The following is a 17,421-nucleotide window of genomic DNA, read 5'->3' as shown; positions in this document are numbered from 1 at the left end:
CGCAACTATATGTATAAATGTTCAGAATATGATGAAATCATTTTACATTGTAATCCAATGAATGCCCAAAATATTCATAATCCTGAAATAGAAGAGAAATATGTGTTAGTAAAAGATGATGTTGATCACATAGAAACTTTTCGAGATAACAATGCTTCCATTGCTACTCACTTTGTCGAACCTGCTCCCTAGTTATAAATAAGTCACAATTTTGTTACTGGTCTGTAGCAACTTTAAATTTATCAAATGTTGCTATCTATTCAATCACTTATGGATCTTACAATCGAATTTATTATTTCTTTAATAATACTGTTCTACTTTAATACAAAATGATATTCAAATCTTGATAAATATTTTATTAATGCAAGGCGATCATTTTAGAACTTTGACACTGCTTATAAGCGAACAAAATATTTTGCAGACAAAATTGTTAAACCAGTAGTTGACAATTGGAACACGCCTCGATTCCAAGTGGGACAAAAATCGACTTTGTTATAAGACAGTAATTGTGCCAACTACTTTTATGTACAGGGTGGTTCAAATTCGATGTCCGAATAGGCTAACTCGGAAACTATAAGAGTTAGAAAAAAAGTAGCTTACATGTCATGATCTCGTTTTTCGAGAAACTGTTAATGCCAAAAACCTCATAGCGCTATCGTCTTTTGTTTTTCCCCTAGAGGCCAAAATTGGAAATATCGTAAAACCAGCAAGTGCAATTATCTTCGTTATTATTATAGGTGGAGTATTATAACTAAGACATTATATGGACACTTTTTTACAGAGAATTGGATGACGTAGTCAAAAAAATTTTTTCGGTTTTAGATTTTGAGATATCATCACAATTTTCGTTTTTTTAAATGGAAACAACCACTCATTATTCGCTTATTAAATTCGTTATTTTTTTCTGATTACAAAAATATAGGGTTCGACGGGTCTATTTCTTATTGTTTTAGAATAAAGCCAAAAATAAACTTTTTTTTTTAATTTCCATCTAGTGTCATCGACGAAATTAAATTTACAGTTTCCTGTAAATTATGGTACTATAACTAAAAATTAAAAAAACAAATTTCTGATGTTTGAAACAAATAAATTTGTTGAACTATTTAATTTATATATGTTTTACACAAAAGTTGGAATAGATTGCATTATTTCACATTTTTTATTAATATTTAATATTATTATTAAATGACTTAATAAATTATTGATAGATGGCGCTCATATATTTTTCTTTTGAATTCAAATAAACATAGCAACATTTGTTTGTATTCAAAAAGTGTCACTTTAAAAATCCTGTTTTAAAGATGAATTACGAAAACTTTGAAAAGTTTGACATGTTAGAATGTTACATATTACAAAATAAAAGTAGTGAATTGGCTGCAGAGTTGTATTTTAATAGATACCCGGAAAGAAGGCAGCCAAATGCGAAAATATTTAGTCGTTTAGAAAAAAATTTAACAAAACATTCGGTTCTTTTAAAAAGCCTAGACCAAAATCGTATTATAAAGAAAATGAAGACGAAGAAATAAATGTTTTAGCGGCAGTTACAGCAAATTCGTCGATATCAAGCCGCGAAATGGAGAATGATCTTGGTATTTCCAGAAATCGCTGTCTTCGTGTTTTACATAAACACAAGTATAAGCCATACGTTCCTCGAATCATGCATCATTTACGAGATGGTGATACCCAAAGAAGGCTTGAATTTTGCCGTTGGTACGTAGATCAGGTTAATGAAAACCCAGTTTTCAGTAGAGCAATTATCTGGACCGATGAAGCACACATTAGCAGTGCGGGGATATTTAACAGAAATAACCAACATATATGGTCGAACGTTAATCCCCAAAATACCATTGAAAGGCGTACTCAAGGTCGCTTTGGTTTTAACGTATGGGTAGCATTGCTAAATAATGAAGTTTTGGCATATCAAATATACCAAGAAAATTTAAATGCGGAACGGTATTTAAACATATTAACAAACCACATTGAAAGATATGTTGATGGTTTACCTTTACGTGATGCGGAAAAACTATATTTTCAACATGATGGCGCTCCTGCGCATACTGCTAGGCGTATAACTGATTTTTTAAATATTAATTTTGAAGACAACTGGATTGGTTCCAGCGGAAACCATCGGTGGCCACCAAGATCACCGGATTTGACGCCACTGGATTTTTTTCTCTGGGGCTACATCAAAAACCAGTTATATTTAATGGATAATGGAAATATAAGAGAATTAAAGATAAATTTTGAGCATTGTCTCAATTCTATTCCAAATATAAGTATATTTAACGCAATAAACAGTGTTAGAAAGCGTTGTGAAATTTGCATCGAAAAAAGAGGAGGTCAATTTGAGCATTTTTTGTAGCATTGTTTTAATAATGTTTGGAAAATAAAATTATTAGTATTTGTTGTTAAATTACTATTTTTTTGCGTAAATAAAATATTTATAAATACTATTTGATCTAACAAAAACAAATAATATATTAATGTCAATCTTATAGATGTGAAAATTTTTAAAAGTTATTCATAAAGTATTAAGAAATGTAGGTATGTAGTAAACCTACAATTTCTAAAATCAGCCACTTAATAATTTATCAAGTTGCTAATAAAATAGTGTGAAGCAATGCAAGTCATTAAATATTTCCGTATTAACAGTTGGTGTAATAAACATAATTATTTGTTTTTAAATACCAGAAGTTATCTTCTTATTTAATTGTTAACTTTTTAGATTTTACCTACCGCCCCGTAATTTACAGGAAACTGTAAATTTAATTTCGCCGATGATACTAGATGGAAATTTTATAAAAAATGTTTATTTTTGGCTTTATTCTAAAACAATAAGAAATAGACCTGTCGAACCCTATATTTTTGTAATCAGAAAAAAATAACGAATTTAATAAGCGAATAATAAAAAGTGTCCATATAATGTCTTAGTTATAATACTCCACCTATAATAATAACGAAGATAATTGCACTTGCTGGTTTTACGATATTTCCAATTTTGGCCTCTAGGGGAAAAATAAAAGACGATAGCGCTATGAGGTTTTCGGCATTAGCAGTTTCTCGAAAAACGAGATCATGACATGTAAGCTACTTTTTGTCTAACTCTTATAGTTTCCGAGTTAGCCTATTCGGACATCGAATTTGAACCAGCCTGCACATACCGTTATTAGAAACATTACGTGTATTATTGACAAATAATTTAGTTGGATTTCGACTACGACTCCCGACATTGTACAAAATATTCAAGCAACAGCTTATGTGGTGGGTTATTCTTTGAAGAAAGTGGATACTCACGACTGTCAATCCTGTCGAGAGTCTACTTTCTTCGGAAAGTAAAGGAAAGTCTTAAGGAGTACACGAATGATCCACACTAATCCACACTATGCTAATTTGATAAAGTATGATGTTATGTTTGAAAGCTGTGGTGTCAAGTACACGGCATCGTATAAACATATTATTAAGTTATATGAAGTAGATGAAGGAGACCATGACACCAGAATGTTAAATAATTTAACAAGTGAACACATTTTTCCACACAATAGAAAAAAAATGTGAACTTTGCGGTACAAGTTTTGTCACGCCGTGTTTCCATTATAAGATGGATAGCCAGAAATGATAATTATTTTTTTTTTTTTTCGTACTTTAATATTTATATATTTATTTTCTTTCAGAACCTAACAAGATGCCACCCGAAGCAGAGGGGACGTCAAAATTCATTTTGTTTGCCGATAAACTACATATACTTTTTGATTTGGTAAATGGATCAATAGTTTCGGCTCAAAACGATAAACAATTGAGATGCGTTGTATCCGAAATGGATGCAGTTATGAATGGAGGCGAAGGTTTTCTTGAAGAATATCTTATTCAAGAAGGACGACAACAGATTTTTTATTCCCCCAACTATTAAAAATTGGCTAATTACTATTGAAGGGCTTGAAACCCTATGGAAAAAGATGAAAGCCAGTGGGATGCAACATCTTGTCCCCAGAAATTTTAACCAAGATCCATTCGAAAATTTCTTTAGGAATGTTAGGACGCATGGTTTCCGAAACACAAACCCGACACCTGCATCCTTTCACCACAGTTTTAAAACACTAGTAATTAACAATTATTTCTCCGCATAATTGCCAGGAGTCAATTGTGAATTGGATGATTATGATCCTGTGTTGGATGGTTCAAAGCGCCTGATGTCATCAAATAACATTGAAAGAAGAGTGGATCCAAAAATTGTGGATACTGCCGAATACCGACGGAGAACTGTACCAACTCCATTGGTTAACGTAACCTGTAATTAACACACCCAAGTTACTTGCATCCAATTGCAGAAATGTTTAAAACTTTTAATGTTGAATTCCTTAATTCGTTTCATTTTTGTTCTGTACAGGATGATGTTAAATTACCTATTGTTAATAAGTGTATTAAATTATTTACAAATATTTACGCGATAAAAATACTAAGGAGTCTAACAATAGAAGACATAAAAAAATCAAAATTTACGTAGTTTTTAGGTAATCAGAGTATTCATGTTTTTTTTTTGTTCTAGTCTCATATTATTTACCCATGGATTGGATCTGATCCATGAATCCTGGGACCGTGTAATGAGGAATTACTTAAAACATGGAGAAGTCCCATATACTATAGGAGTCTTGTTTTGCGTCATGACATAATTTTAAATCCACCGATGGCTGGTGATAGTGGAAATTCAAATGAACATTTCCAGTGGAATAGAAACTCAACAAAACTTTTATTGGACATATACAAATCGAAACAAAAACAGGTGGGCAGGTTAGGTGTTAAAAATTTTAAAGTTATGTATGATATTATAGCTAAAGAACTGAGTATACAGCTAAAAAAACTGTTAGGAAGCCAATGTGCCAACCGCATGAGAGTATTAAATCGTGGTTATAAGACTTTCATAGACAACCAAAATTCGACAGGCAGGGGCCGAAAGTATTTTGAGTACGAAGAAGAGATGGGAAAATTGATTGGTAGAAAAAAAAATGTTAAGCGTGAATTATTGTTAGATAACAATGTAGTTCATGTCCATTGAGAATGAGGATAAAGAAAATGATGTAATGGAAAGCATGAGACCAGAACCAATACCAGAAAAAAAGAAAAATAGAAGATATGCGGTAACAAACCGAAGAAATAAAAATAAAACTTAATATCTTCCCCATAACTTCATTGATATAATAACTAACAAACACACCACAACAACAAGGATATATCAAAAGTTATATAAATAATCAATAATCATCAATAATATCAAATAACGGAAACAGAACATGGTGAAGTTCCTATTCATAAATTTGACAATCTCTTCCTGATGATGAGAGCCCAGTTTCCTCGAAATATGTAGAAGAAAATAAATATATAAATAACATCGATATAGTACAAGAAAAAATAATTTAACCTTCATATCCAATATCACACGATGTTAAGAAGACAAAACAACAATTACAATAACAAAATAAGATTCAAACAACAAAATAACACCTCCACTAGCTTGCACATTATCAACTCCCACAACCCACTATTAACATACAGATCTATTACATACCCAGGTAACATGGCATACAGCATACAACGCATTTTCCGTAAATATAACATTAACATATCATTCATAACAATACTATTTTCAAAAAACTTTTTAATGCTTGAATGTATGAAGAATTTAAAAAATTGAATTTTATGAAGAAAGATTAAAACTTGAGAAGGAGATAATCGAAGTATTAAAGGTAAGGAATGAACTTTTAAAAGAAAGAAACCAGATCCTCAAAGATTTCATAATATAATCTTTTTTTTTTATATTTTAGTTTCTTGAATTATTTTTAATTTTTCTTTTTTTGTCGCTTATATACTTATTTTCTTGTTTCATCACATTTATCTACTATAATTTCTACAGATTCTCTAGACTAGCGAAAATGATCGAAAAATGGATCATCATCGTAACTTTTTAACAGTTTCCTCTAACAAATAAAATTAAACTAATACTTTTCTTGCTTATATTATAGTCATATGATGACAATGGCCGACAAGTTCATTGCCGCCCACAGATCGACAATTGGTCTGTTTCCAAGATCAGATGATCTGCTGGCGTTTGTGAGCGCCATTTCAACACCAATCAGTCCCAAACGTCAGCCCGGACGTTAAGTTATCTGCACAACAAATATCTCAACGTGTTGTAAATTTAGAAGACAATCCCGATTCTCCTGCCAATTCTCCATCCAGTACATCCATTTCCTGCATGTTTTCTGAATTTGAGACTCCTAAGTCGAGGAGGTGCAAAAGTAAATATTTAATTAAGTACAACATAGTAATTAAATACAATTTATTGTTAATGCAAATATATTAAAGTAAAAAAGAATAAATTTGAAGCGATAAATTAATGTTATTTTCAGGTCGAACAACATTTTGAGATGCCAGTAGAGGTAAGGAAAAATGCAGAAAATATGCAAGTTTCCAACTATATAGTATAATGGACGGTATAGTAATTACGTAGGCGATGGAGACAGTAAGACCTATAAAGGAATTGTTTCTTGTACCATTGATCAGTGATCATAGATACATGATGTTGCAATTATTCGTTCTTTGTTACAGTTCAGTACTATGCCACGAAGTAAAAGTGGGAAAAAAGGGATCCTATTAACCCTGCATTGATAAAACAAGCGGTTGTGGCTGTCACTGGACCCCCAGAGAAAAATATATCTATGAGAGAAGCTTGTAGGGTTTTTAATGTAAAATCTGCAACTCTTGTACGGCATATTAATGCTGTTAACCATCTGGCGCAACAAACTTTGAATATAAATATGGCTACCTATGATGTCAAGAAAGTGTTTACAGAAGAAGAACTAAAACTGGTAGATTATATTAAAACCATCGCAAAAATGACTTATGGTCTATCCAAAAAACAGGTTCGGGAATTAGCCTATAAGTTTGCTATTGCCAACAAAAAGAGATTCCCTTTAACTTGGGACGAAAGTAAACTTGCAGGTGAAGAATGGATGAGGCTATTTATGAAACGGCATTCCAAAGAAAACCTGAAAAAAAACAGCATGTCGCGTGCAACTAGTTTTAACAGAACAAATGTTGAGAAATATTTTAATAATTTGGATGATGTCCACAAGCGCTTTGGACCATTTCCGCCAGATGGTCCAACGAACAGTTGTATTATCAAGTTATGAAACATTTTATAAAACACACTAGACCTTCTAAAGAAGATCGAAGAAGGGTATTGCTTATAATTGACAACCATCAATCCCACCTTTCATTGGAAACCTTAGATTAGCATCTAATGCTGGGGTGGTAATTTTAACGTTCGTTGGGTCAAACCCTGTACTGCACCAGATTACACTATAGTGTAAAGATGCAATCTGGTTCAGTATTTTAGTGTGCATGACTGTAGTTGAGTGTACTTTAGGTTAGGATTCAAAGCGCGACCCAACGAACGGAAATAGTGCACAGCGGTGCACAGTTTTAAAATGGATTTGAAAGCGATAGTTTGCAAATAGCAAATAGCAACAGAAGATGATGAAGTCGAAGTCTTTTTGCAAACTGACTCGTCCGAAAGTGAGGATGATGTAACAATTGCTCACATTTTCAGTATTGGCAGAAACGCTAGAACGACCATAAAAGGTTATTGTGCTGAGGTAAATAATTATTATATTTTAAAGAGCGGAAAATTATTTGCATAATTTTATTTATTTTATTGAATATTTTCCAGTCTTTAGTTATATTATTATTTTGTGTTAAAGTTAAGAATATTTACGAATATTTTTAGATTGTCCCTAACTATACGGACAATGAATTTCTAACTCATTTCAGAGTAAGTAAACCCTTATTCGACAATTTGGTAGAAAGATTCAGCAATAGTGAGGGTTACAAAAAAATAATAAATGCAGGTAATACAATGAAGATTATTAATGTTTGTCTCAAAATTTTATTAAGATAAACTTTCTTTATGTAGGTAACAACAGAAAATGTATATCTGCTGAAAAGCATTTATTATTGTTTTTATGGTTTTCCGGCCATCAGACGTCATCCTACAGGGACATTTGTGACAGATTTGATTTGTCATTAAGTAGCGCTTTTGATATAATAAGCAGAACGTCCCTATGGTTAAGTAACATGACACCAGATGTTATAAAGTGGCCGTCAGAAGAGGAAAAAATAAGAACAAAAAATTGTTTTAAAAGGAGTACAGGATTTCCAAATGTATATGGTAGGTAGAGAAAAACCAGTTACTAACAAATAAAAGACCTTCTGGGAATTTTGGTAAAAACTGCATAGAAAATAATATAAAAAGGACCTATAGTCCTTGAATTTTGTAAAAGATTTTTTGCTCTATGGAGTATTATCTAATTTCTTGGAAGATCTTTTGAGTAGGAAAAATTTTTTTGTTTCTAGTATATTTTTCTCTTTTTTTCTGTACTACATATATATCTTTTATTTTTTTATTATAGGAGTAATAGATGGTACCCATATAAAAATTGATAGGCCGGTATAGAAAGGGATACTGATTATTGTAATAGAAAGGATTATTTTTCCGTCATCCTTCAAGGAACCTGCAATGAAAAAAAGAAATCTTTCGATATATTTGTGGGATCCAGGTTCCGTTCATGATGCGAGGGTGTTTGAAAATTCTCCTATACACAATACTTTATCAACATCCAATGAAGGTAGGTGCTTTTAATATATGAAAATAATAGAAAAAAAATATTATGTTTTTCACTATAATTTATTTTAGAGGAACACATTTTAGGAGATAGCGCGTATCCGTTATCGGATCATGTCAATGTTCCATTTAAAGATAATGGGCATTTAACAGGTGCCCAAAAACACTTCAATAAGATTCACAGCAAATGTCGTGTTTGTATTGAACATAAATTTGGGTTATTAAAACAAAGATTTCGGCAACTATACCACTTAAAGTTACGAAATCCTGAAAGTATTTGCCATTTTATAAGGGCATGTTGTGTTCTGCACAATTTGGCAGATGATACCGCAAGGTATGTGTACTCGTGTGATTACACGACTCAGTCTACGAGCTCGTCGTGCAATATCGCCCAGCCCTAGAAATAACCCAAGTTATTAAACAATATAAATTGTACACGAATCGACCTTTAAAAACAAAATAATTATCTCCACACTCGTACAATAATTATAAAAGTATTTAAACTTTAAAAGGAATTTTCTCTGACAGGTATGGAAAAGGCGTTTAGTTCTTATGTCTTCTCCACTATCACTATCTTCTCCAAAATTTATACATAATTAGTTTCCTGTCTAATTTTCCGGACTCAATTTACAGCAATAATAATTATAACTCTGTGTAAAAATAATGAATTATCATAAACAATCTATTTTCCTTATTTTCCATCGAAATTTTTTAAATCTCATCATAACACTGAAAGTAATTAGAAAAAAAAAGGAAAAGAAAGTTTTGATAGTGAAACAGCAAAAGATGAAGAATCTTGAACAGAAATGAATGAAGATGTGATTGACATCCAAAAAACAAAATACAGATCCAAAAAGCATCTAAAAACGAGATCAAATAAGCATAACAAAAAGAACACTGTGTACAAATACTTTTGTTGAACACTATAATATATGCACTCCCCGAAATATAAGAGAGAAATGAGCTCCGTAGTAGGGCGTTACCGTTTGCTACGGCATAGCTGACCTTCATCCTGATTAAAAGATGATACGACCTTCGCAAAATCATTTGCTGATGTCACTGCAATCACCATTGACTTAATGAAAACCCTACCTACCCCTGTGTTGAGTACTGGAATAGTGTATTACAAGAGACAGCTTTGGAATTCACAACGTGGGGATAGACGCGAGGACCCCAAGAAATTGGATCTTGTTTGCGTTACTTTTTTAAAAATTAACAGCAGGAGCATGGTTGAATTTTGATAAGATAGTTCTTCAATTCAAAAATTTTTCTCCGATAATTCAATCTAAATTTAACGCCGAATAAAGATTTTATATAACTTAAACAAGAAAAGAAGAAATGGACGCAACCAATAGCTATTTTCTTTTCTGAAAATGGAATGAACGCGCCCAACATTGTTAAAAATGTAAATAGTATTATTTTTTCTTTGCATGCCATTGGCTTGACTGTGGTTGCAACAGTGCGAGACGACCAGCTATAAAAATGCTACTTGATGAAACAAATAGAAGCTATGCTGAGCAAAATGAGAAATTCGATTATTTGGTTTTGCAGTCAATGATAAAGAGGTAGTACCTTTATTTGATGGACCTCATTTGCTTAATTACATACAACTACTTACATTAAGTTTCGATGGAAAGAGGGAGATCAAATAGCATCATGGAAGGACATTATTGTGGCGAACATATGGACGCCAGAGAACTTTCTAAACCATTCAAAAAAAACTCTCTCCGGTCATCTGGGCAGGACACCCTTTTGGTCCAGGAAAAGGGTTCCCGGAAAGCTTTCACCGGAGATGTTACTGGACGCTCTCCGTGGCGAACATCTGGACGCCAGAAAGCGTTCGAAACCATTCAGAAGAACTCTCTCCGTACATCTGGACAGCAGATCCTTTTGGTCCAGACAAGGACTCGAAGAAAACTTTCACCGGGGATATTACTAGATACCTAGGGATAAAAGGAACCAAGATCGGTCCGGAGAGATCAGTTAGCAGTTACCATCAGTTCATCAGTTACCGTCTTACCGTCGCGTTGTAGTTTTGATCGACAACCCTTTTCGCGTCTGCACTTTTATTATTGTTGTTTTTATTGTAAATAAAATTTTGTTGTTGAAACATTTGGTTTTTTAAAACCTTCCTCTCCTACTATCAAAGCATTAGCCCTGCAATTATTACATTATATAATAATTGTAACGAAATTAATATCGGGTATAGCAGCCAAAGCGCTGGATTAAAAGAAAACTATCCTTTTATAACGTTTAGCTTTCGGTCTTTATTTAGGCCTTCAGCAGAACATTAAATCTACAAAAAGTACAATAAATCAAAAAATGAACAATGATAACAACAAAATCAAACGCAATCAACTTACTGACAGAGCGCCAAAAAAAGTGAGGTTAAGAGGATGTCAACGGTTGAAGACCGCTGAACAACCAGCAAAAGAACAGGAAAACCAGGCGGCGGGGGCGTCAAAAAAACTAACGAAAGTCACAAGGCAGGTGAAAACCAAAACACAAGAGAGGAGAAAACCAAAAACTCTAAGAGCTTCAGAAACGTACAACCACGTTAAAAAGACGTACGCCATATTGCCGAAGGACGCGCAAGCGCATAACGGGGTCGATATATCGACAAATTAGCGGGAAATTTCAAAGGACTCAAAAAAACCAAGGTTAGAAGAAAATCCCCGAAACTTCAGGGTTGGGGGGGTGGCCATTCTTGGACAAAAGATATTTATAGATGATGCTCAATTTTTGGTGTCAGTCCTTGAGTTGATCGAGGACTGTTCTTGATTAATATAAACCATTTCAAGGAAAAGCCTTTTCTTATAGTTGGGCTTTTGACAGAGTATCGAGCCCGCATCGAAGTCGAAGTTGTGACCCGTGGAAAGGTAGTGGTTAACCAGGGCAGACTTATTGTCCCTGTGGTTACGGCAATCCACTTCATGTTGACTGAGGCGTTTCTTTAGATACTGTGAAGTCGTACCCACATATACAGCATTACACACACCACAGGGAATTTTATAAACGACATTGGACTTCAAAGTGGTTGGAGTAGGGTCCTTGAGGTTGGTGAAAAGCTGTCGCATAGGTCTATAGTTATATTTGGTAATCTACATTGTCATTGTTACATTGTCAGAATGTAGAATGGAAACTATTTTTTGAGTTAATTGGGAATAAAAGGCAGGAGCGAGAATCTCAATTCACAGCGAGACGGTACCGGTCTGGTAAGAGAAACATTAATATTTTTAGTAACATTAAACAGGAGCTTGTTAACAAGTGACCTGGGGAAACCATTGTTATAAAACATTTGGCTAAGAATCCTTACATTCTTCTCTCGAAGGGGTGAGTGGGAGAGCTTGGTGATTCTGTCTTTCTGGCTCCATTCTGGCTTTGGCTGCTATACCCGATATTAATTTCGTTACAATTGACTAACAAGTACAGCCGGTACTTCTACTCTACCTTATATAATAATGTTGATGAAGCAGCACATGTGTTCAAAGCAAAATTTAAATAAATAAGGTAAAACACGCAGCGCAAGTATTCTATCATAGAGTTTCGTCCACAATGAAAAGACTTGTTAAGTTTGGTAAGTTTTCATTTTAATATTACATTATCAAATGAGCCGACACTAGTAACAATTAGCAAATTATTACTGTATTTAAAAATTATTTTTGTACTTTAGGAACTTGTCTCTCTGAATCTGCTGTAGGCAAAGCAGACTTTTTACTTTCTGGCGATAAGCTGTTTGACAGCATCAATAGCAGCACCCTATATGCTGAGGAGGAAAAGACTTTAAAGAATGCCATTACAACGACATCACCACATTTGAATTTTTGGGAGGAAGCTATGAGTTTTAAATTCAATAAAGGTTTTAAAACCAAGAGGACAAACCTCCTGTTAACTGCCACAGCATCGAGCGCTTGTCACGTAGAAGTGATCAAAAACGTCACACAATAAATTTCTCAATCATCTCCACAAAGCCCGAAATCAACGAGCGTATTACCAAAATTGGTGTGGAAATACTAATGATACGGCAAAGGTTCTGCTATTCGATTTCGCTCAAACGGTTCGTTACCCCGTCAGTCCACAACAACCCGGCACGGTACGGTTACTTTAAGGCAACGAAAAAGACGGTGATATACAAAAAGTTCAGGTTAGGATTTCAAACTATATCATACGAACTAAAATCGCTATAATTACTTGATAGGCGAAAAAGAGTGACCATCCTGCATTATCACCTGCAAACCTACTATAAAGACATCCAACCACTCGTTTTTTTTTTCTGCGACAATTACGTTGGGCAGAATAAAAATAACGTTCTACTATCGTATCTGCAATGGCGACTGGATCGAGGACTTCACATAACGATTTTATTCAATTTCTTCCTTACTGGTCACACAAAGTTCGCACCCGATCGTTATTTTGGCATTTTTAAGGCTATGTACACTGTATGTATGAAGATTTATTGCAGTGCGTGGTACAATTATCACCAAGTGGTTATAATAAAGCTATATTGATCGAGAATGTTGTTTGGTCTAGTCTATAAATCACTGATTGAGATAACAGAATTGTATCACTTTATAATCGGTACGGATTATAGGACATCCAGCCGTTTCACCTCCTGTTAAAACCATCCACGGGTCCGAATCAGACCCTCAAAAACTCAAAGGACGTTTATTAATGATAAAAGACATGACGCTCAATCGTTTTGTGTACCACGCTCACCCTAGCCTTTCTCAAATGCTTCGTTACCGTGAATTTAACAGCATCGGTGACGCTTTAACCGCCGCAATTGCGGAAGAGAAAGCCTTGTATATAATAATAACCAGCAAAAATGTAAGATCTGTGGAAGGTCAAATCATCCCACGTCCAAATGTTTTCAAAATAAATAGCAATTCTCTGTTAGCAAACAAATTAATTTCGCTCAACAAAATAGACCCGAATACACCCCACGTAAAAACTTCGATTCTACTCACACCAACGGCTCTAACCTTAACCAACCTCATAATTCTAATGTAAAACAATGTCGATATTGTAAGAATCTTGGTCACACGATCGAAGAATGCCGCAAAAGGCAGTACAACAATTCGCGAAAAAATCAAAAAACGGGACCTCATCCAAAACCAGTAAGAACCGTGAACTTTAATCAAAATTTTCCCTCGAACCACGAACTCCCGAATCCGCCAAGACACTCCAATTCAGACGTGAACAGTCTGACCAACACGTTACAGTCATTCGCAATGTAACCATCTCGAATTCTTATTCTAATTCAAGCGAGCTCACATACGTCACCTTCTTAAATCAAACTCCTAAATCTGGCGACAAAAGCCTCAAATTTCTCGTCAATACTGGCGCTTCTATATCTTTAATTAAAGCTTCAAGCCTCGACTCTTTCGTAATTACAAATCCAATCACTGTTTTTTTAAGAGGACTCAATCCAAATGCTTCCGTTTTGACTCTGGGAGAAACCACGCTTAACCTTCTATGTCACGACAAATCTATCAATGCTACTTTCCACGTCATTAATGAACTTACAAAAATTCCATTCGACGGACTCATCGGAGACGACTTTTTCCAATTACACGGAGCGGCCCCGTTTTCGCCCGTTTAAGAGCTAATAATCTTAAACTTCAGCCAGATAAATGCGAATTCCTAAACAAGTCCTGTCAATATTTAGGCCAAAGTCTCGGACAAAGGCTTACAACCAAATCCATCGAAAATTGACGCCATTTACAACGTACAAAAACCTCGAAACCCCAAAGAAGTACGTATATTCCTGGGAATGATAGGATATTATCGTAAGTTTATCAAGGATTTCTCAACCATCGCTAAATCCCTTACTAAACTATTAAAAAAGGACTCTGAATACCAGTGGTCCCAAGAACAGGAAACCGCGTTTCAACGTCTGAAACAAGAATTAGTTCAAAAACCGATTTTACAATATCCAGACTTCTCAAAAGAATTTGTCTTGACCACAGATGCCTCTAATATCGGTATTGGAGGAGTTCTATCACAATTTACCAACGGTGAAGATCTACCTATTTCATATTATTCCCGCACTCTGAACCCTGCCGAAACTAATTACTCCACCACTGAAAAAGAACTATTAGCGATCCTAAATTCTATGGAACATTTCCGGCCCTATCTCTACGGCCGAAAGTTCACGATCTATACAGATCATAGGCCTCTGCAGTGGTTGTTTAATTGCCAGAATCCCTCGTCTCGACTCGTTCGCTGGAGATTGAGAATGAACGAATACGAGTACGACATAAAATACAAACCCGGTCGTATTAACTGCAATACAGACGGATTATCCCGTCTTCTACCTGAACTTAGAACCATCAATTTTACTACACCCGATGACAAATACCAAGATTTCATCAAATTTCACTATACAAATCAGGACGTTATCATGTTCGATAAAGAAAGTAAACCGTTAACCAAGCTCAAAGATCCCACTATTCTTCTCTGGTCACAAGACTTAGATGAATCCAATCAATACGCAGATTATATAAATTCGAACTTTGATGTCTCTAACGCTAACCCGAGTATCAACGGAATCACGGAACTCAATAGTTAAAATCAAAAATTTTACCTCTTGTTCGGAACAACCCACCATTTCGATAAATTGGATTGCAAAGATCTCTTCAAATGTCTACAAAACTTTAAGAAAATTATCCGCAGCGAAAATTTCGCAGTAGTCCCCCCAGATAATCACAATCACATCAAACGCCAAAACCTCTACGAAATGTTGAAATATTTATTCAAAGAGAACAAAATTTCTATTTTCGACACAACCAAAACGACCCCTAAAAACAAATCCGAAATCGAAAAGATTTTACAAGAAAACCATGACAGCAAACTTTCGGGACACTATGGGTTCAACAAAACCTACTCCAAGGTAAAGGAATATGTGACGTGAGGAAATACATAAAGCAATGTCAATCTTGCCAACTTAATAAGACCAATTTCAAACCCACCAAACAACCGATGGAGATCACAAGCATATCGAACAAAACTTATTACATATTTCGGTATTCCAAAAACGATATTGACCGATCAAGGCCCCGATTTCATGTCCCAACTAATCAAAGATCTAACACAACTTTTCAAAACGCGACACTTGTCCACAACTCCTTATCACCCCCAAACAAATGGAGCGTTGGAACGATCCCACTTAACCCTGAAGGACTACCTAAAACATTACATTAAACCAACACAGAACGATTGGGACGAGTATGTGCACTTCGCAATGTTTAGCTACAACAGCTCCGTCCACAAATCCACTAACTATCGACCATACGAATTATTATTCGGTAATAAACCTTATCTCCCATCTTCGCTATTACAAGAGCCAAAACTCAGGTATACGTACGACGACTACGTAAAATCACTACAGCAGCGACTGAACTCCTCTTTTAAGATCGCTAGAGAAAACATAATAGCTTCCATCCAAGAGCGCGAGCAAAGAACGTCACGACCGAAAGGTTAATCCCGTGAAATTCAAAATCGGCGACATGTGTTACGTTGCAAACAGGGGCAACAACCCTAAATTATCAAAGAAATTATCACCCAATTTCAAAGGACCTTATAAAATTCTAAGGGTCTTTGAAAACCAAACATGAAGTAGCTGTTGGAAAGAGGAAGATTAAGTATCACACAAATTTATTGAAACCGTCTTTTTCAGATGACACTGATTCTCTTACTCTTGCATTCCCTCATTCCGATCATAACTAGCTCTCATTATAAAAATACTCAATTAAATATCACGAGTGGAATTTTCTATAATAACTTAGGCACCGCCAGAGTGTCTAACACCAAGTTGACCCTGCTAACTCACTTTAACATTTCATTCTTAGATGAAAGTCTCTACTCCGTGTACAAATTATACGATAAATCCAGAAATTCTTGTAATCTAGCACTCAAAAATAGAAAGGAACATGCCCAAGCAAGCGCCTTCTGCGAGCAAAAGTTGTATCAATTAAACTCTCAATTAAAAGAAATTAATCATAAACGAGAAATACTCCACCATTATTTAGGCACTCCTTTACCAAACCGAAAACGTCGCGGTCTAGTCAACGGGGTCTCCACTGCCTTAAATTGGTTGATTGGCACACCAGACTCCAACGACGCAAAGTATTACTCTGACAGTATACATGCCCTCTTCGACGACAATAAACAGACACAGACCCTATTAAAGTCTCAAATACAAATTATTTCAAGCACTATCCGTAGCTTTAATAACTCTTTCAAAAATTTAAAGGATAGTGAAAATAAGTTGAACGAAAACCTTCAGAAAATAAATACTCTCTCTAAAGAAAGCGTATCCAAATCAAATGATTTACAGTTAGAATCCATAATATTACAACACGCAACTACGTTGTCCACAGTAATAAACAGATTAAATAGCGAATTCGACGAAAAGATCAATTCTTTAAATTTAGCAAAACATGGAATTCTATCACCTGAATTAGTAACGCCAAAAACTTTGTACGACGAACTCAGTAATTATAAAGGTGAATATGAATTACCTCTTAAGCCAGATTACCGGAATTCCCTCTCGTATTATAAATTGATCAGCCTTGAAATCATCATCGATGAGCGAAATTTGATAATTTTTGCATTAAAAATACCCCTGTAAGAGAAAATGTCACATACTTTATACCAATTGATCCCACTGCCCATGCAGCATAAAAATATGTCCATATACTCCTATATATTACCTAACCATCAGTACTTCCTACTATCTCAACCGA

At 34.7% G+C, this 17,421-nt stretch overlaps 1 protein-coding gene across 1 annotated transcript; it reads left to right on the top strand.

Annotated features, from left to right (window-relative positions):
- The first annotated feature begins 5,039 nt into the window (after window positions 1–5,039).
- On the top strand, window positions 5,040–15,470 carry LOC139430194 (uncharacterized). Its single transcript, XM_071196858.1, has 6 exons — window positions 5,040–5,132; window positions 8,561–8,678; window positions 8,747–8,947; window positions 13,266–13,501; window positions 13,558–13,791; window positions 14,343–15,470. The coding sequence occupies exons 1-6, from the start codon at window positions 5,040–5,042 to the stop codon at window positions 15,243–15,245; spliced, it is 1,785 nt and encodes a 594-aa protein (XP_071052959.1). The 3' UTR covers window positions 15,246–15,470.
- Window positions 15,471–17,421: the final 1,951 nt, after the last annotated feature.

This window comes from Onthophagus taurus, chromosome 6 (assembly GCF_036711975.1).
Source record: "Onthophagus taurus isolate NC chromosome 6, IU_Otau_3.0, whole genome shotgun sequence".
In the NCBI taxonomy this organism is placed as follows: domain Eukaryota; kingdom Metazoa; phylum Arthropoda; class Insecta; order Coleoptera; family Scarabaeidae; genus Onthophagus; species Onthophagus taurus.
This window is presented reverse-complemented; position numbering and strand designations above follow the sequence as displayed.